Raw genomic sequence first — 18,754 nt, 5'->3', positions numbered from 1 at the left:
TTATAGAGTGCTCCAGGCACTGTGCAGGGTTTGAGAGACAGGCAGTAATCATACAAACACAGGCCATTGTCTGAAGTAGGTTAATGGCAAGCTCTTCACTGCTACTTAAAAATAGCTCAAATGTAGTGTTTATTGAAGATTGTATATTTACATAAAAATGGAGCACACTATTAGATACGTACTCAAATAGATTCTTTTAGGTTGGAACTATTAATCAGTTAACTAAAAGAACACATAATGATTTGATTTCTGCTTTCTAGTTACCGGTCTGGTTAAAACAAAAAAATGCACTACTAAATATTTAACAACATATGTCTAAAATTTAAGACTTCTGTGAGTCGAATGTAAAGATATGCTGAGCTAAAGAAAACATCTCCCAAGTAGATGCTACCAACAAGGAAGACGGTTTTTCTTCTTAAGTTTTAATTGTTATCTGTTGTTATATCTGTATCTTCAGCATTTTAAAGAAATATAGAATATTGTCACATTTGAATGGAACAAACTTATAGTTTTGTATATTGGTTGTGTTTTGTCAATTGGAAATTTTATAATTTTATAGCTTTGTGTGGGTTAATGCAGCTTTTATGAAGCAACTCTAATATGGTCACAGGGGCAGCAAAGAAGGTAGGGCAATCTTTCCTTTTTCTCCCTCTGCTTTAATTTTTAGAGGATGATTTTAATTTGATGAGCACATTATAAAAACATGGCAAGTTGAAAACCATAATTATTTTCAAAAACTATTAGAAGAATCACTTTAAATGAGGTCTAGACAGCTTTTCCATGAAGTAAGAGCAACTCTTCTTATGTGACTGCCACTTACTGATTGCTAAAAATGTGCAGTGCTGTGTATGAAAATGCTTTACATTCATTCATTTTCCTCATGGAAACCCTATGAGGATAAAATCTCATTTTATAAGCAAGGAACCTGAAGCTTAGGTTAAATAACTTGCCTAGCTCATATATCTGGTGAGCATTAGAGATAGGCTCCGGAGCCTATGTTTTGAACTTTTAGGCACAAATGCCTATTATTGTATATTTTTATTATAATATCTTATAATCTAGTAGCTCCCCAAGTTATACATGGTTTAAAAGTAGAGGCTAGTTTTCTTGGAGAATTCAAACAACTGTTACCACTTTACTTCCCTATTTTGGTATTTGCTCCCATAAGGTATGAGGTCACAATCTTTATTACCTGTGAAATAGAAATTAACGTGAATAGTTATTCTCAAGGTTACTTGTAAAGATTAAAGGTAAATATAAGAATTGCCACTTGAAGAAACCTTGCTCTTCAGTATTTCAGGTATAACACGGGAAAAACAATTTTGACTGTTGCCCTTTTCTGTTTATAGTATTATCTGTTTTGTTCCTAAGTTGTACTGTATTATTACTGAAAAGAGCACCCAAGTGGGGATGGGGGAGAGGGAGTGAGGGAGGCAGAGAGAGAGAGAGAGAGAGAGAGAATCCTGAGCATGGTCCACACTGCCAGCACAGAGCCTGATATGGGGCTCGAACTCATGCACTGCACAATCATGACCTGAGCTGAAGTCAGACATTTAACTGATTCAGCCACCCAGGCACCCCTTACTACTGAAAAGATTTTGAGTAGATATTTCACAAAGAGTATCATATGCAAGTGTCATACAGTGAATTAGATTAGAAACATTGATGTTGAAGCTGAATATATTTTGTTATTTGGTAAATTTGTTTAAAAAACACTTCAAGTGTATTAGTTTTCTCTACTAATTACCTGTATTAGGAAACATTAGTTCTGGGGAGTTAATACTAACTGAAGAAATAAGACAACTCCCTCAATATACATGTACTTATGTGGTATGGAAAATGACAGCCACTTTAAAACATTGGATTTTATTACAAATAAAATAGCTTTCCTTTTATAATACATAAATAACTGAGTAGAATTGGTTCAAATCCTGGTTTTAGTTTTTAAAAATGTTTAATTTTTGAGAGAGAGAAAGAGCAGGAGTCGGGGAGAGGCTGAGAGCAAGGGGAACAGAGGATCCAGAGTAGGCTCCACCCTGAAGTAGAGAGCCCCATGCTGGGCTTTAGCCATGAGATCATGACCTGAGCCAAAGTTGGACGCTCAACCCACTGAGCCACCCAGGTGCCTCTCCTGGTTTTATCTCTTAAACTGAGCAACCTTGGTTAACTTATTTAACCTTTCTTGCTTTTGTTATCCTCAGTGGTAAAAGGGAGAGCCCTGTTTCAGAGTTGTAAGGATTAAATAGATCATCCATGTAAAAGCATAGTAAGTACTTGATATTTGTTAGATCACTTACTGAATCAAGAAGGCTTATTTTGGATACCAGTGCTGTAAGAAATTCCATTTTATCTTTGAAAATGAGTAATATTTGTTGGTTCTTCACTAAGCAAGACAGCTTAGTTCATCTTTCTTTTTGGCATTTTATATTCTTTCTCTAAGTAAGGTTATGATTCAGAAACTTCTTTTAATCACAGTCCCATAACTTAATTCCAAAATAAAATAAAATAAAATAAAGTAGAGACTCCCTTGAGCAAATTCCAGTTTATATGGATATTTTAATGAAGAATGCTTTTTCTTCATGTATTTTACTTACTGTCTTTATAGTATGAATGTGTTAGGAATATGAAATTATTTTTAATTTTTTGTTCCCTTTTCTTTTAAACAGGGTTTGTGGATGCACTTAGATGTTTGCAATGAGCACTGTGGCTGGCATGCCCCAGTGTTTTGGATACCAATGCATAGGACTCCATAGTAATCGAATTTACCAGAGGCGAACGTCATGAGCATAGTGATCCCTTTGGGGGTTGATACAGCAGAAACATCATACTTGGAAATGGCTGCAGGCTCAGAGTAAGTATTTAAATTAAAAGTGTTTGGGATAGGAAAGGCAAAATATTTTATATAGTTATTTTAGCATAACCAAGCAGTGCTTGGTTTGGATTTATATTTTTTCTCATTTAGGATTCTTGTTGAAAATAAAACATGAGAAGATTAAAGACAAAAATTCCTTTAAAATTACTTTTTCAAACAACTTTTGAGCCAAAATGCTGTATCTTTTCCCACTTCTTTTTGTCTTTTCCATCTGCTAATTGTTGACCTCAAGATAATAATTTTTTTTAATTGTAAGATTTGTCACGTCTTATTGAAAAAGTAATTTGATTTTAAATTTGATCTTAATTTTAAAAATATTCTAATAAGATCCATTTAAATGTGGGATTTGCTTTTTTTTTTTTAGTTTTTTTATTTGTATTTTTTAAACATTTACTTATTTTGAGAGAGGGAGAGAGTATGTGAGCAGAGGAGGGGCAGACAGAGAGGATCCCAAGCAGGCCCCGCTCTATCAGTGCAGAGCCTCACACAAGGCTCCATCTCACAGATCCTGAGATCATGACCTGAGTTGAAACCAAGAGTTGGTAGCTCAACTGGCTGAGCTACCCAGGTGCTCTTGGTTTATTTTTTTTTTTAAGTTGAGTTGAAATAATTCAAGCCACTTTTAAATAAGAGAAAGGGATTATTTTCTGCTGGATGATTATTTTGATACCTTTTGCTTTTATGAGTGCCATTTCTGATGGATTCAGTAAAACGTTCTTACCTTGCCTCTGGACTATTTGGTCTAGGCAATTGTGTGGATAGATTTCATTATATTTTGTTTTTGAATGACCAGTCACTTTAACACTAGGTTAGTGCTGTGACAATTGATTGATTATTTGTTTTTGGAAATTTGCAAGGGATTCAAGTGGCAGTGTTGGAAGCTGAACGGTGGAAAGATGCAACTGTTTATTCTTCGATTCGGTATATAGATATATTGGGCCTAGTGGGACTCTAATTGACCAGAAAGCTGAACTTACTAGAATAGAAATTTGAAAAAAGGAAATTTATTTTAGGCCTCTGAAACTGATACATGGAGAGGACAAAAATGCTGTTTATTATTCTCTTTTTGCTGGCATTTCAGGTGGTCTGAAATGTTTCACCACTTCTGTTTGTGCCATTGGGAAAAACCCAGAGATGCTTTCTAATGTTTCAGATTAATATACGGTCTGTTTAACTGTATGATTATTGTGATGCTGTTTTTAAAAGCCATTATGTTTTTTGCACTATGTATAAGTTATTTTTGTTGTAAAATAACAGATTCCTAACAAGGTACTCTTGAGACAGTTAATCAACTGTCTGCCCACTCATTCTGCCCAAATAGGGACACTACTGTGGAAGGAAAGAACCTGGAAGTAGTGCTTGGGAGACAAAGGGTTCCTAGGCTAAAGTACTAGTTTTTCTTAATGTAAGGCATCTGGTAGGTGCAAATCTCCATATCTGATAATAGTTGTAGGCATTTGTTGGTAAAGATTCTTTGCTTCCTAAAAATAATCACCTCCTTGGTTCTTTTTTAAAAAAATCAGTCTTTTAAGCAGTTAATACAAGATGTAATTTCTGAAATTTATATACTAGATAGGAATTTGTCTACCAAATGGCATGAGATACATCTGTGCTTTGTCATATCTAGTATTTGTGCTATGAAGTAATTCACAGAATGGAAGATAGAGGGGCACCTGGGTGGCTCAGTCGGTTGAGCGACTGACTTCGGCTCAGGTCATGATCTCACGGTTAGTGAGTTCGAGCCCTGTGTCGGGCTCTGTGCTAACAGCTCAGAGCCTGGAGCCTGCTTCTGATTTGGTGTCTCCCTCTCCCTCTGCCCCTCCCCCACTCATGCTCTGTCTCTATCTCAGAAATAAATAGAAACATTAAAACAAAACAAAAAAAGAATGGAAGATACATTATTATACAATCAAAAGGGAATGAATAATATTGAAAGAGGACAGTATGGGGATAACTTCCTATTTTCTTTATTAAATGCATTTATTAGAGTACTTATAGAATAAGTATGATTTATATTATGGAGCCAAATCTTTTTGGGTACATGTATGGCATTTTTATTATGCAAAAATGATCAATTTGTAGGTAATTACAAAATGACTATCTTTCATTTTAGGAAATTATTTTTTTCTATTCCATGTACAGGTATGTGTCACTTGGGCATACCTTCCCCTATGCAGTGGACATAGAAAGTATAGCTGGTGCCAATTTTTATTATGGGACAGCCATCAGAATTTTTGTGGCTTAATTTTCAAACTTTTAAATTCTCTTTTAAAATATAAAACCTGGAAGCTTAAAAAGACCATTAAATAACATTTTCCCCCCTTCCCTCAGAAACAAAACTTTTAGAGTTGCTTTTATAAGAAACTTTAATGTAATTAATATGATGCTTCCTTTTTATTACAAATACATAATCAAAAGTTGTGTAAGACACAGGATTCTGGGAGAAAGGTACATGGGACTTCACTATTTCTTTGTTTACCTCCTGTGAAGCTACATAATTATTTCAAACTAAATTGTTTTTAATGGAATTACATTTTATTGTATTCATGTGGCTATATAATTCTAATTATACATGAGTTTCTTTTTTTTTTTTTAAAGATTGTACTGTTACAGTACAGTCTATCATTAATGAACTGTTCTAAAATTTAGGAGATACTCAGTGATTGTTTATTCAGTGTGTTAGTGTACTGGACCAAATTTATGTTGACTTCTAAGGCTATAAAAGAGAATTTATTGGACTACTTGTTCTTCTAGACTATCTGTAGCATTTTATAGATAGGAAATTGCAGTTGAATATCCAGCTCAGGATCTGTGAAGAATGGGTTTGCAAAGCTCTAGTCCGTTATTTTCATACTTGGTAGCATTTGCTTCTGGATTATTGGGTCTCTAAAATAAAACTCCTTTTTCTCACCAGCTCCAGCTTCTTTATTGTATATTTGTGCTCTTCTCATCACTAAGTTTTAAAAAACCTTGGGTTTGTTTTGCCTTTCCTTCAGAGTTAAGGATCTTGTATTTTACTTCTTTCTGTTACCTATTGCCTTGGCAAGAGTTGGCCCTCTACCTAAATGTTTGAACTAAAAAGAATAATTGTAAAATATTTTAGAAGTAACCGAGTAGTGAAGATTGATAGACTATGTTTTAGGGATAATAAGAACAAAATTTTGTTTCATTAGCCTACGTATTTTTTTAAGAAGTTGTAGACATTCCACAGTCAAATTTAACTGAAGATGTTTTATTTAAAAATAATTTTTTGCTATGCATAGTATTAATAAAACAAATACATAGATCTTGGTGAATAGAAGTGGAATTGAAGCTAACTGCTACAGGGGAGACTCAAGATACCTTAAAAAATTGCCTGTTAACTACTTAGATCTTAGCAGTAAACTTTTACCTGCATTGTGTTTGTCCTTTTATTTAAAAAAATACCCATTACAACACACAGGTTAACATAATGACTGATTTTCTCACTAGTGCCTGGAAGGATCTGGGTACAATAAAAAATGTGGAAATGTAATAATATATTTAAAGGGAATATTGAGCAGAGTGCAAAAACAATTTTTAAAAACTTGATTAGCAAAATGACCATAACTGGAATAATCAGGAGACTGCTTTTCTTACCAGGAAGTTCTGTCTGTAAAATTTTTTTGATTAGCTGTGTGTCTGTAAATGTAGGCTAATAATAGAAGTAGATTTCTGGCTTTTAGCATAACTTCATAGGGTAAGACTGGTAGTCCAAGAGAAAGCACATTTTGGATCATCACTTATAAGCATCAACTGTTTGGGGAGTGTTTTACTAGAGGCTCAGGTTATAAACGTAAGGTGTAACCTTTTACCCCTACTCTTAAGGAAAGTATAATCAGTGGGGAAATCAGAACTCTAAATCAGAGCTGTCTAATTAAAAAAGTACACAAGAGCATGTCATGTGTACTTAAAAATTTTCTAGTGTCCATATTAAAAAAGTTTTTTAAAAAGGTTAATTTTGTTATGTATTTTTTAACTGAGTATGTCCAGAGTATTACCATTTTAATATATAATCACTATAAAAATATGAATGAGATATTTCATGTCTTTTTTTTCCCCACACTAAAAATATTTAAAATCTGGTATGTATTTTATACTTTCAGTACCTCTTAATTGAAACTAGCCACATTTCAAGTGCTCAGTGTATGTCCAGTGGCTACTGTATTGGATAAAGAAGCTCTAGACTAACAAAGTGGTAGGACCTCAGAGAAGAAGAAAATGGGGAAACTTAGGCTATAGGCTAGTTGTGAAAGTGAGATCTGAGAATCTCTTTCTGAATAAGGAAGATAAAGATATAAGGCACATACTGTTATTCTTAATTTATAGGTGAGGAAACTGAAGTCACAGAGCAGAAAAGTGGCAGAGGCAGAACTTAATAATGTGTTCATTTTAGGCCTTTTTGGTATTATAGCTCTTTTACTAATATTACAGAGAATGATTTATGTAACATAACTGTGTTGACACATGGTTCATGTAAGTAGTAGCTTTAGTTCTAGCAGTAGTAAATTCAGTATAATAAATGACTACATATAACAAAGATATTCACAGGTCTTTGCTCAAGGATAAGGAATGTTGAAGAAAACCTAGACTCCTTTATCATTAGACAGGAAAGTTGACCCAGAAGTCAGCTGTATTAGAATTGTATATTTTTTATTCTAATAGGTAGAATGTATCTCCTCACTTTCTTTTTACCTCTTCTACCTCTGGCATTCCAGCGATCTGAATTCCTAAATTGGTTAAATAAAAAAAAAGACGGGAAGCCCTTCTGGAGCTAGAAAGTGGGAAGACATATAAATGGGGAATGTTAAATTAAAAAAAAATTTTTTTTAACATTTATTTTTGAGAGAGAGACAGAGCACAAGCAGGGGAGGGGCAGAGAGAGGGAGACACAGAATCCAAAGCAGGCTCCAGGCTCTAGGCTCTGAGCTGTCAGCACAGAGCCCGACACGGGCTTGAACTCACGAGCTGTGAGATCATGACCTGAGCCGAAGTCGGACACAACTGACTGAGCCATCCAGGTGCCCCTAAATGGGGAATGTTAAATTTTGTCTTTCATAGCCTTTTTAAAAAAGAAATGCCAAGCTACTTTTCTCTCTCAGAGACTGGGAACAAGATTGCAAACGTTGTATTCCTTTTAATGTTACTATTAGTACCTTGGTACCATTAGAAATCATTAATGTGAGCTTTTTATATAATTATGTGTTACTTTTGAGTGAGGTGGACAAATGAGTAAATGTGACATGTGTAAATTAGAGGTGAATTATTTTGGAGGAGGACTCCCAGTACTATGCCTGGCAACATAGTAAATGCTCATTTGTTGACTGAGAGTAGTAAAAAAGAGATATATAGGTTTTCAATTTTGTTCTACCACTAACATACTAGTGAGCCCTTCAATATGACAATCATTGTAGACTTTGGTTATCTTAATTTGAAAAAGAGGGCTTGGATTGAGGTATTAACGTGACTCTTTTGACTTCAAATTTCTGAGAGTCAGTACATTTTTACCTCTTGTATTTTGCCAGTGTCTGATATTAAGTTATTTCAGTGTCACTAGAGCCACCTGCTGACAAAGTTCATTACTTGTTAAGTGTTTGGGTGCTTTTAGTCTGAATTTGTATGATTGAAGATGCTAAAATGTTTTGTGTATAATGAAATGTTTTCAGTAGCATATTACTTGTTCATTTTCTCTGATGCTTAACATTTTCACTTATGGTTTCTTTACACATAATCTACTATCAAGAAACTAATACTTTCTATTGCTCTCAAAGTGTTGATTTGCTTATCCTAATTTGGAAGTGCTTTCATTTAAAAGTGGTTTTGTTTTAGTATTTAAAAGCCTATTTTACAGTCCTGTGCTAGCAGTATTTAGAAGTGTTCTTCACATGATGCTGAATTTCTCATTTGTTTCATACTTAATCATAAACATTTTTTTTTCTAACTTTATTTCCACTTGTAATACTGAATGCAAAGCTCAGTACATCCATACAACTGTCTATAACGTAGTGTTTAATATCTCTTAATCATCCCAGCAGAAAGGCCAGTATTATTCCCATTTTGCAAAAAGTGGAGTTATGTTTGAACCCAGGGTTGCTTAGCTCCCGATCCATACTGCCACATAGGTCAGAAGAGCCAGATTTTGTTAATGGATGTGGATGAGTTAAATGAAGTAAAATGCTACATGAAATAAACTGAGGATAGTTGTCATACCAAACCTTTCCATTTTCAAAAGTTTCTTGTATATTATTATAATGTGTGTAATTTTCATATGTTATCTTTGGAAAATAATAGGTTATAACAAGGATGAAAGAAATTTACAAGTTTTGATCACAAATCTGAAGGAATATATTGAGAACTCATGGAGATCTTTTACACCCATTACTGTAATAATTAGGGAGTCAGTCTGTCCATGTGTCATTACTGATACCTAAGTGTGTATTATTGAATATCTTAACATTAAAAGGAAAACTAGAGGTTTTACCTAAAGCACTGATACAAACTTCTCATTAAAATCAAATGGAATTTTGAAGGTATAAACAGGGAAGAAATTAAATTTTTGTTGAAGAAGAAGGAAATCATAAAAGTCCTATTTCTGAGGAATCAGAGTTTTTTTTTTTTTTAAAGGTTTATTTTTGAGAGAGAGAGCGAGTGCACACACGTGGGGAAGGGGCAGTGAGAGAGGGGCGACAGAGGATCCTAACCGGGCTCTGTGTTGACAGCAGGGAGCCTGATAGCAGGGCTGGAACTCATGAACTGCGAGATCATAACCTGAGCCAAGGTCAGACACTGAACTGATTGAACTACTCAGGCGCCCCAGAATTAGAGCTTATTTATTCACTTATTCTAAGCTGTTCTTTTTCTCCCTTATTCATAAATAATTTCATGATCGGTACTTTCACTTTTTAGATCTTCAGTTCACCTAACTCAATTAAATGTCTGCAGTAAGAATGCATAATGTGCCTTGGATGGTAATTTATGATGCCTTTTTAAAGAATAAGGATATTTTGGTATAAATAAGATTTTTAATTTGTAAAGTTCCACAAACCACTTTTCATTTTTACAAATGGAAATACTACATAAAGGAATAATTTTACTTTTAATAAACAAAAATATCCTGCATATTTATGAAGTCTGAAGTAATGAAAATTAAACTGGCATAGATTCTGGATTTCTAGAACTCAGGCTTTGTGTAACTCTATGAAATGACACATACTGCCATTGTGTAATATAAAAACGAGGTAAAGCTGTTTATCCCATTAAGTCACTAATCCACAGGCATAACTAGCACGCTAGTAAATTTCATAGGCAGAGTGAGTACAGTGCTGTTTGGTGGGAAAAGTGCTAGACCAACTTAAGAGATCTGGACTTTAGTATTTTCTTTCTATTATAACACCACATGACTTGGAGTTAAGAGTTCATTTTACAGATGTAGAAACTAAGACCCAAAGTGGTTATGTGACGTGTCCCAAGGATACACAGTGACTTTGTGGTAGAGTTGGTGCCTCAATCTAGAGTTTTTGAAACTAGGATCAGTCATCGGGTCTGTAAAGCTGGAGGTTGGACCATGTGATCTTCAGAATACCTTCTGGGACAGTGTCTGAATATCACTTTGGAGCAGCAGAGAGTTTTTCTCTGAACAGTTGCTGTCCTGTTGTACCCTGTCCCTAAGTAGGAACTCACAAGTAGGACTCAGCAACTGATCCTCCACCCCTGGCTTCATTATAACATTGTCTGAGGGTCCAGAAACTGCCCTTTACACTAAACCTGTCTAGACTGACCAGGAGGTCTACCTGCAGGTCTAGGCCAGAACAAATCTGCTTGTAGTCTGAGGGAAAGGAAACCAGACCTGAACACTCCTTTGGGGCCAGATGCAAAGCAGGCCTACCACATCTTTGTTCTGTTTGCTCTACTTACCAGGTCTTAGCAACAGTATTTCATTTTTCTCCAGGCCACCAACATCACCTCAAGGAGTCAGAAGGAGGTCCTGAGAGTAGCTAATTCGGATTAAATTTTGACCCTTTCTAAAGTGTTATCTGTGGCTCTCACTTTGGTAATTCCTTGGGCATTTCTAAATTGTAGGTCCATTCATATGTTTGGATCCTTGCACTGTTCTCCCTTTTATTAATTCTTCCGCCTGCTGTATACAATTTGGCTTTTACTTTGACCATGCTACTGTGACATTGAGGCTAATGGGTTGTTTTCAGGCCTTATATTGCTTGCTCTCTCAGGATTTGATACTATGATTCTCGGTACCTTTGTTTTTTGTTTTTAGTTTTTAGTGAACCAACTTTTTTGTAGTTTGGGTTTTTTTTGTAACAAAGTATAAATAACATAAAATTTATAACTTTAGCCATTTTTAAGTGTGCAATTCAGTGACATTAAGTACATTCACAGTGCTGTGCAGTCATCTCACATCTGTTTGCAAACTTTTTCATCATCCCCAAAAGAAACTTTGTACTTATCTAAACCTCTTTAATCCCCTCCAGGCCCCAGCGCCTGGTGACCTCTATTTTACTGTCTCTCTCTACCTGCTTCTTCTAGATACCTTATATAAATAGAATCATAAAATATTTATCCGTCTTTGTCTGCCTTCTTTTACTTAGTGTAATGTTTTCAAAGTTCATACACGTTGTAGCAGGTATCAGAATTCCATTCTTCTTTATGGTTGAATAATATTCCGTTGTATGGATGTACTACATTTTGTTTATCCTTTCATCTGTTGACGGACACTTGGGATGTCTCCACCTTTTGGCTATTGTGAATAATGCTGCTGTGAACATTGGTGTAAAGTATCTATTTGAGTCTTTGATTTCAGTTTTTTGGGGGGATATATACTTAGGAGTGGAATTACTAGGTCATAAGTTAATTCTATGTTTAACATTATAAGAAACCACCAAAATATTCTCCATCTGGTTTTCTTTTTATACGTTAATTTTTTTTTTTTTTTTTAATGTTTCTTCTCCTAAGTGTTAAGTGTTTATGCTTTCTAGTAAAGTGTCCTGGAGGTTTTATCCACTTCTGTAGCTTTTCACCATTTCCTACATGTTCATGACTTCCAAATCTTCCTCAACCTAATTCTATCTCATGAGCTCTACCCATAACTATATGGGACTACCCCTGCATTACTAGACCTCTTAGGTATTTCGTGACTGTAAAATAGAGATGTGTGTCTCTACAATGTGTGTTGTAGAGAATCCTTCTTCACTTTATAGATTATTTTTGAATTTAAAATTAAATTTAGAGCTGTAGTCCACAGACTTTTTCTTGAAAGGGCCAAAGAGTAAATATTTAAGATTTGGAACAATATGGTTTCTGTTGAAACTACTCAGCTCTGTTATAGCTGGAAAGCCAGATAGTATATATGAATGAATGGGCATAACTGAGTTCTAATAAAACTTTATTTCCAAAATCAGGCATTGTGCTGGCTTTGGTTCAGGGATCATAGTTTGCTGACTTCTTGTTTACAGAAAGTGAATCTTGAGTACTCTTTCAGGTAAAGAGTTCCATTCTTCTCTGATTTCTTTGGCTTAAGCAAGCACTGTTCAGTGGTATGACTTTATTTTAAAATGTAAAAACAACTTGATAGGAATTTCTTATTAATATATACTTATTTAAGGGCTTATATTCTACCATCCACTGTTTTAGATGCTGGGGACACAGCTCCACATCTAAAATCTTACATTCAGATTTTGTTTTTCTTCTTATAAAATGGAAAAATGTCACTTTTAATAGAGCATTGTTCTTTCACTTGCTCTCTGGATCTCATCCCCCCTCATCTTTCAGGATCTTTACACTTTACTCTCACCTGCCAGGTATCCAGTATTTCCTGCATCTTCAAATTTCTTTCTAATTAGATCATTCCCATCTCAGACAAATATCTTAAAACTGCTGCCCCTTTTTATTTCTTAATCCATTTTTCTGTTCCTCTTTATAGCAAACACCTTGGAAGAGTTTGCACTCAACATTAAGCCATACAACACCACTATAAATATCTATATTGTCAAGCTAATTAGTAGTTTCCTATAATTTATATAGATTTATCAACATTTGATATAAGTAACCATTTCCTCCTACTAGAAAGATTTAACTCTGTTGGCTTTGTGGTTACCACACTTAACTGGCTACTTTTTTTCATTTTTCGCTTGATTTTCTTCCTCCAAATCTGTTTCCCTCTGTTCCAGTCTCATCTTTTTCTTCAAATAACTCCATCTCTATCCACTTGCTTAAGCCAAAGCCCGAAGGTGTCATTCTTGGTCACCCACCACATCTGACTCATTGGTTAATCCTTTGTCTCCCTCCAAAATACATTGAGAATCAGTGCACTTCTCTCCATTTCTACGTTGTCCTAGTCTAAGCCCTGTTCATCTTGCACCTGGATACTACAGTAATCTCCGTATTTGTCTTTTGCTGTCTACAATTCATTCTCTTTATGGAACGTAATATGATTCTTCTGAAGCATAAACCAAATCTTGAATCTCTCCCACTTGAAAACCTTCCAGTGATTCTTTTGTTTTGTTTTGATTTGCTTAAAATCCTAACTTCTTTTGGCACCATAGACCCCACTTTATTAGTCTCTACTCAATATTCTCTCCTTAGCCTACTGTTGTTCCCATATGGATATTATTTTCCTTGTTATTTTAAACAGTCTAAACTTGTTACTGTCCCAGGGCCTTTGTACTTGTTCCAACTACCTGCAGCGTTCTTTTTTTTTGCTCTTAGCATAGTCTTAGCTGAGCTCAAATACAACTTTTCAGTGAGGCCTTTCCTCTGCACACTGTCTAAAATAGTATCTGAGAATCCCTCTGAAACAGTCTTGTTTTCTTTCATTATTTTGTCCTTTTTACTGAAATACAAGCTTCATGAGTTACAAACATCTGCTTTATTATACATCACTCGATGTGCAGCACCTCCCACAGGGCCTGGCATATAAGGATTGGGTCATGAATGCTGTTGTTTGAAGGTAGGTCTCTTGGTTAACCCTGAAGCTTATTACGTAGAAATGATTGTTGAATATTCATATCTTAGCCGATTTTATTTCAGTTGTGTAGGAGAGACCAAACTAAAGCTGGAAGTATTTTATAGCCTCTCCTTTGTAGAAAGATGTAAGGGGTTATAGAATTGAACAAAGTGTCTCTTGTATGTAAAAAAATCTTATGCAATTGGTGTGCTTTCAGTGAGGTGAATGCTGTAGTTCTTTAAAGTAGCTGTCCTGGATAGTACCTATTTCAGGAAGCTGGGAAATAAAGGCATTAGGAAGCTAGCAGAAATAAAACAACAACTATGATATACTATGTATGTCACCCAAGTGACTGTATATGACTGTAATAGAGTATGTTAGGACAGAATGTAGAAGCAGGAGGGATATAAAATTCTCCAGTATTAGAATTTTAACAAGTGATGGGATTTAAGTGATAGTATTTTGACTGGGAAATTTTAAATCACATTTTCTTTAACTGATGACAGATTAAATGATGAAATTTCCCAGAGTGTGAAGTTAAAAGTAGGAGTTTAAAATATAATTTTGTGGTACTTGGGTGGCTCTATTGGTTGAGCGTTAGACTTCTGCTCAGGTCATGATCTTATGGGTTCCTGAGTTCGAACCCTGCATCAGGCTCACTGCTGTCAGTGCAGAGCCCGCTTTGGATCCCCTGTCCCCCTCTTTCTCTGCCCCTTCCCTGCTTGCACTCTCTCTCTCAAAAATAAATAAACATTAAAATATATATATAATTTCATTTTCCTAACTCTAGAGTCTGTGTAAAGATTCCTTTTTGGAAGCTTGGTAGTAATATGCTGAACATCAAAGATGGGCACTTGAATCTGATTTAAGCTTTGTGTGGCTAATTAGCCAAATAAAAGAGGCTCTTGTAAATAAAACAAACAAAAAGCTTCTTTCAGAATTCAGAACAGTCTGTTAAAGGGAAGGGAAGACGAAAAGAAGTTTGGCATGTCATGTAATAATTAGAAGTTAAGTGGATGAGGGGCACCTGGGTGGCTCAGTCGGTTAAGCATCCAACTCTTGGTTTTGGCTCAGGTCATGATCTCATGGTTCATGGGTTCGACCCCCATGTCACTCTGTGTGGTGGCAGCGTGGAGCCTGTTTGGGATTTTCTCTGTCTCTGTTTTGCCCCTTCCCTGCTTGTGTTCTCTCTCTCAAAATAAATAAATAAACGTTTAAAAAGCAAATTAAGTGGATGAAAAGATATTCTAAAACGTATTTGGCAAATGAGTGCCAACTTTGGTAAGATTTCAAAAGCAAGGAAGGCTGCTAGAGAATTAATAGGAACTTCTTGTTGATAGTGTAATTGAAGTGTAATTGACAAATTCAGAGATTACTAAGAGATAAGTCGTCTTTATGTAATGAAATATTTGTGAAAGTTTTATTCAACATGTCGTTGAAAGTAACTAAATACCACATGAATCTAACAGTGGTTAATGTGTTGTGTTCTGTACATAATAAAAATTAATGTAGGGGCACCTGGGTGGCTCAATTGGTTGTCTGACTTAATCTCACCTCAGGTCTTGATCTCAGGGTTGTGAGTTCAAGCCCCACATTGGGCTCTGAGCTGGACCTGAAGCCTACTTAAAAAAAAAATTAGGGGCGCCTGGGTGGCGCAGTCGGTTAAGCGTCCGACTTCAGCCAGGTCACGATCTCACGGTCCGTGAGTTCGAGCCCCGCGTCGGGCTCTGGGCTGATGGCTCAGAGCCTGGAGCCTGTTTCCGATTCTGTGTCTCCCTCTCTCTCTGCCCCTCGCCCGTTCATGCTCTGTCTCTCTCTCTGTCCCAAAAATAAGTAAACGTTGAAAAAAAAATTAAAAAAAAAAAATTAATGTAGGGTAAATCACCATGGTGAGTTGGTCCCGTACTTGAGAATTGAAGGAACTCAATTGCAGAAATTATTAGTTGAAATAGCAAGTTGCACATTTTAATATCTCTTTCTTAAACAAAAAAGTTACTAATTTGGACCCTGGGTACCATTTGCTCATGTGAATTACTTTGAAACTAGACAGAGTACTAAGTATTTTTCAGTGAAGAAAACTGAGTAAAGGTAACTTATTTGTAAGTAGGGATGGGGAAGGAGTCTTGGAGAGGAAGCACTCTTTACATCCTCTGATCAGGCTCAGATCTTTTCTTGAACCTACTGAATCTGGGAGAAGTATATACAGATTATTCAACCTCACCTCACATTTGAAACCCTCAGCTTTATCTTGAAATGCTGCTTCTGTGATCACATTGTAACCTTGCTTGGTGGAGAAACAGCTATTAGTGGCTTAGCTAGATACCTAGGGTACTTTTTGAACTGGTCCTTGGCTGACTTACCTGCCTTCATCTCTGGCCCCTTCTCCATACCTTTAACTCTGCTCTGAATTTTACAAATTCTTTTCTCTCTCTCTTTTTATTGAAGTATAATTAACATACAGTGTTATATTAATTTCAGGTGTACAGTATAGTGATTCAGCAGTTTTATACATTGCTCAGTGCTCATCATGATAAGTGCACACTTAATCTCTTTTATCTATTTCACCCATCCCTCCTGTCTGGCAATCACCAGTTCTCTGTATGTAAGAGTTTATTTTTGTCTCTTCTTTTTCTTTGTTCATTTGTTTTGTTTCTTAAATTCCACGAGTGAAATTGTATTTGTCTTTTTCTCTTACTTAGCATTATACCTTCTGTGTCCATTCATGTTGTTACAAATAGCAAAATCTCATTCATTTTTATGGCTAAGTAATATTCCTGTGTGTGTGTGTGTGTGTGTACATATGTATATGTATATGTACACACATACCACGTCTTCATCCATTCATTTGCTGATGGACACCTGGGTTGGTTCCATAACTTGGCTATTGTAAATAATGCTGCAGTAAACACAGGCATGCATATATCTTTTCAAATCAGTATTTTCATTTTCTTTGGGCATCTCGTAGTAGAATTGCTGGATCATATGGTAATTCTATTTTTAATTTTTTGAGGATCCGCCATACTATTTTCCAGAGTGCCTGCCCCAGTTTACATTCCCACGAACGGTACATGAGCATTCCTTTTTCTCCACATCCATACCAATACTTATTTGTTGACTTTTTGATTCTGGCCATTCTGACCAGTGTAAGGTGATACCCTCATTGTGGTTTTTATTTGCATTTCCCTCATGATTAGTGATGGTGAACATCTTTCCGTGTGTCTGTTGGCCATCTGTATCTTCTTTGGAAAAATGTCTATTCAGGTCCTCTGCCCATTTTTAAACTGGATTATTTGGAATTTTGTGGTGTTGAGGTATACAACCAATTCTTTTTTTTTTTTTTTTTAACTTTTTTTTTTATTTATTTTTGGGACAGAGAGAGACAGAGCATGAACGGGGGAGGGGCAGAGAGAGAGGGAGACACAGAATCGGAAACAGGCTCCAGGCTCTGAGCCATCAGCCCAGAGCCCGACGCGGGGCTCGAACCCACAGACCGCGAGATCGTGATCTGGCTGAAGTCGGACGCTTAACCGACTGCGCCACCCAGGCGCCCCTACAACCAGTTCTTAATCTGTGCTTCCTAAACTTCAGTGAACATAAAGTTGAAAGTGCTTATTAAAATGCAGATTTCTGAGCCTGATCTTTAAAATGTTTTATTCATTCGGTTAAGGAGAGTGTAAAACAATTATAACATGCATTACAGGTGATTGTGATGCTGGTGTTCTGTCAGTCTTGTGTAGAGAAACATGCTTAAACATGTCTTGATGTTTATACCTCTGACTGCATGTGTACTTTCTGTCTGGAATACCCTCTCCATTTCTTCCACCTCTCTTAGTTCTCAGGCTTGTTAACTTTTCATTCTTTAAAATTTGGTGAATGTGATTACTATTATGAAGAACCCCTATGCATACACCTCTGATGACACTACTGTAATCACTGATATACTTGTCTTCCCCATACATCACTTTCTTGAGAAGGACCACTTTTCCGTCTTTATTTTTTAATTTCCAGCATCTCAGTGTCTTCTACTTAATGTGTACCAAAATGTTTATTGAATGACTATATATTATTCTAAGTTCCTTGAAGATAGGGACAGTGTCTTGTCATTTTGTCTTTCATAGTCCCTGGCAAACACGAGGCCCTCAATGTTTAATCTGTGTTAGTTATATTGAGATCTATGGATGTAATCCCCGTGGTGCTCAATGAGCCTTGTGAAGCTTTAATTTTTTGTTATTTTAATTTCGAGCTAGGTAGAGAATTTATGTTTAGAGTGATCCTGGATGACCACCACTTTATACTGAATACTACCATGAGATTTCAGTGCAAGTGTTTGTGTTGATGCCATTGGTACACAGATGACCTAAAGACCTAGTTTAATGGAGTGTTTCTCTAAATCTAAATCTTACAAAGAAAAATGCCCCTCCATTGCAGGGTTTTGTGTGTTACGTAATTTTGACAAACAGCTAACTAAACAAACACTATTCTGAAGTCTAACTGACCTCTCTGTACTCCTTGAAGACTCCCCATGCCATTTTTTTCCTCTTTTTGCATATTCATGGGATACTGTCTTTCTCTACCATTACTGCTTTTTATTATTTTTTAAAAGATTTTATTTTTAAGTAATCTCTACACCAGCATGGGGCTTGAACTCATGACTCCAAGATCAAGAATCATATGCCCTACCAACTGAGCCAGCCAGGTGCCCCCATTATTGCTTTTAAAAAATATATATTTTTTTTCAATAGAAGAAATACTTGGTATTTCTTCATTTCTTCAACATTTCTTCAAATGTTCAAAGTCCTCTATAACTTTCAGAAGTAGTCTCACCTTTAGTGAAACCTCATGATGTTATTCCTTATCCTCCCTGTTACTCAAGTAGATACGTTTTTCTCTTGAATCCCCTTAAATCT

At 35.8% G+C, this 18,754-nt stretch overlaps 1 protein-coding gene across 4 annotated transcripts in view; it reads left to right on the top strand.

Annotated features, from left to right (window-relative positions):
* The window catches only part of KMT2E (lysine methyltransferase 2E (inactive)), a 99,488-nt gene that overhangs the window by 24,775 nt on the left and 55,959 nt on the right, over positions 1-18,754 (top strand). For 3 of the 4 annotated variants that reach the window (XM_006929135.5, XM_019825358.3, XM_003982682.6), the window contains one exon: positions 2,667-2,851. In XM_006929135.5, coding sequence (XP_006929197.1) covers positions 2,781-2,851 — 71 coding nt within the window. In that variant the 5' untranslated portion in view covers positions 2,667-2,780. Of the gene's footprint in view, positions 1-2,243; positions 2,267-2,666; positions 2,852-18,754 lie in introns of those variants that run through there. The other variant, XM_045052271.1, reaches the window with a different exon arrangement.

Source organism: Felis catus, chromosome A2 (genome assembly GCF_018350175.1).
Source record: "Felis catus isolate Fca126 chromosome A2, F.catus_Fca126_mat1.0, whole genome shotgun sequence".
Classification (NCBI taxonomy): domain Eukaryota; kingdom Metazoa; phylum Chordata; class Mammalia; order Carnivora; family Felidae; genus Felis; species Felis catus.
Note: the sequence above shows the minus strand (reverse complement) of the source record. Positions and strands in the feature narration are given on the sequence as shown.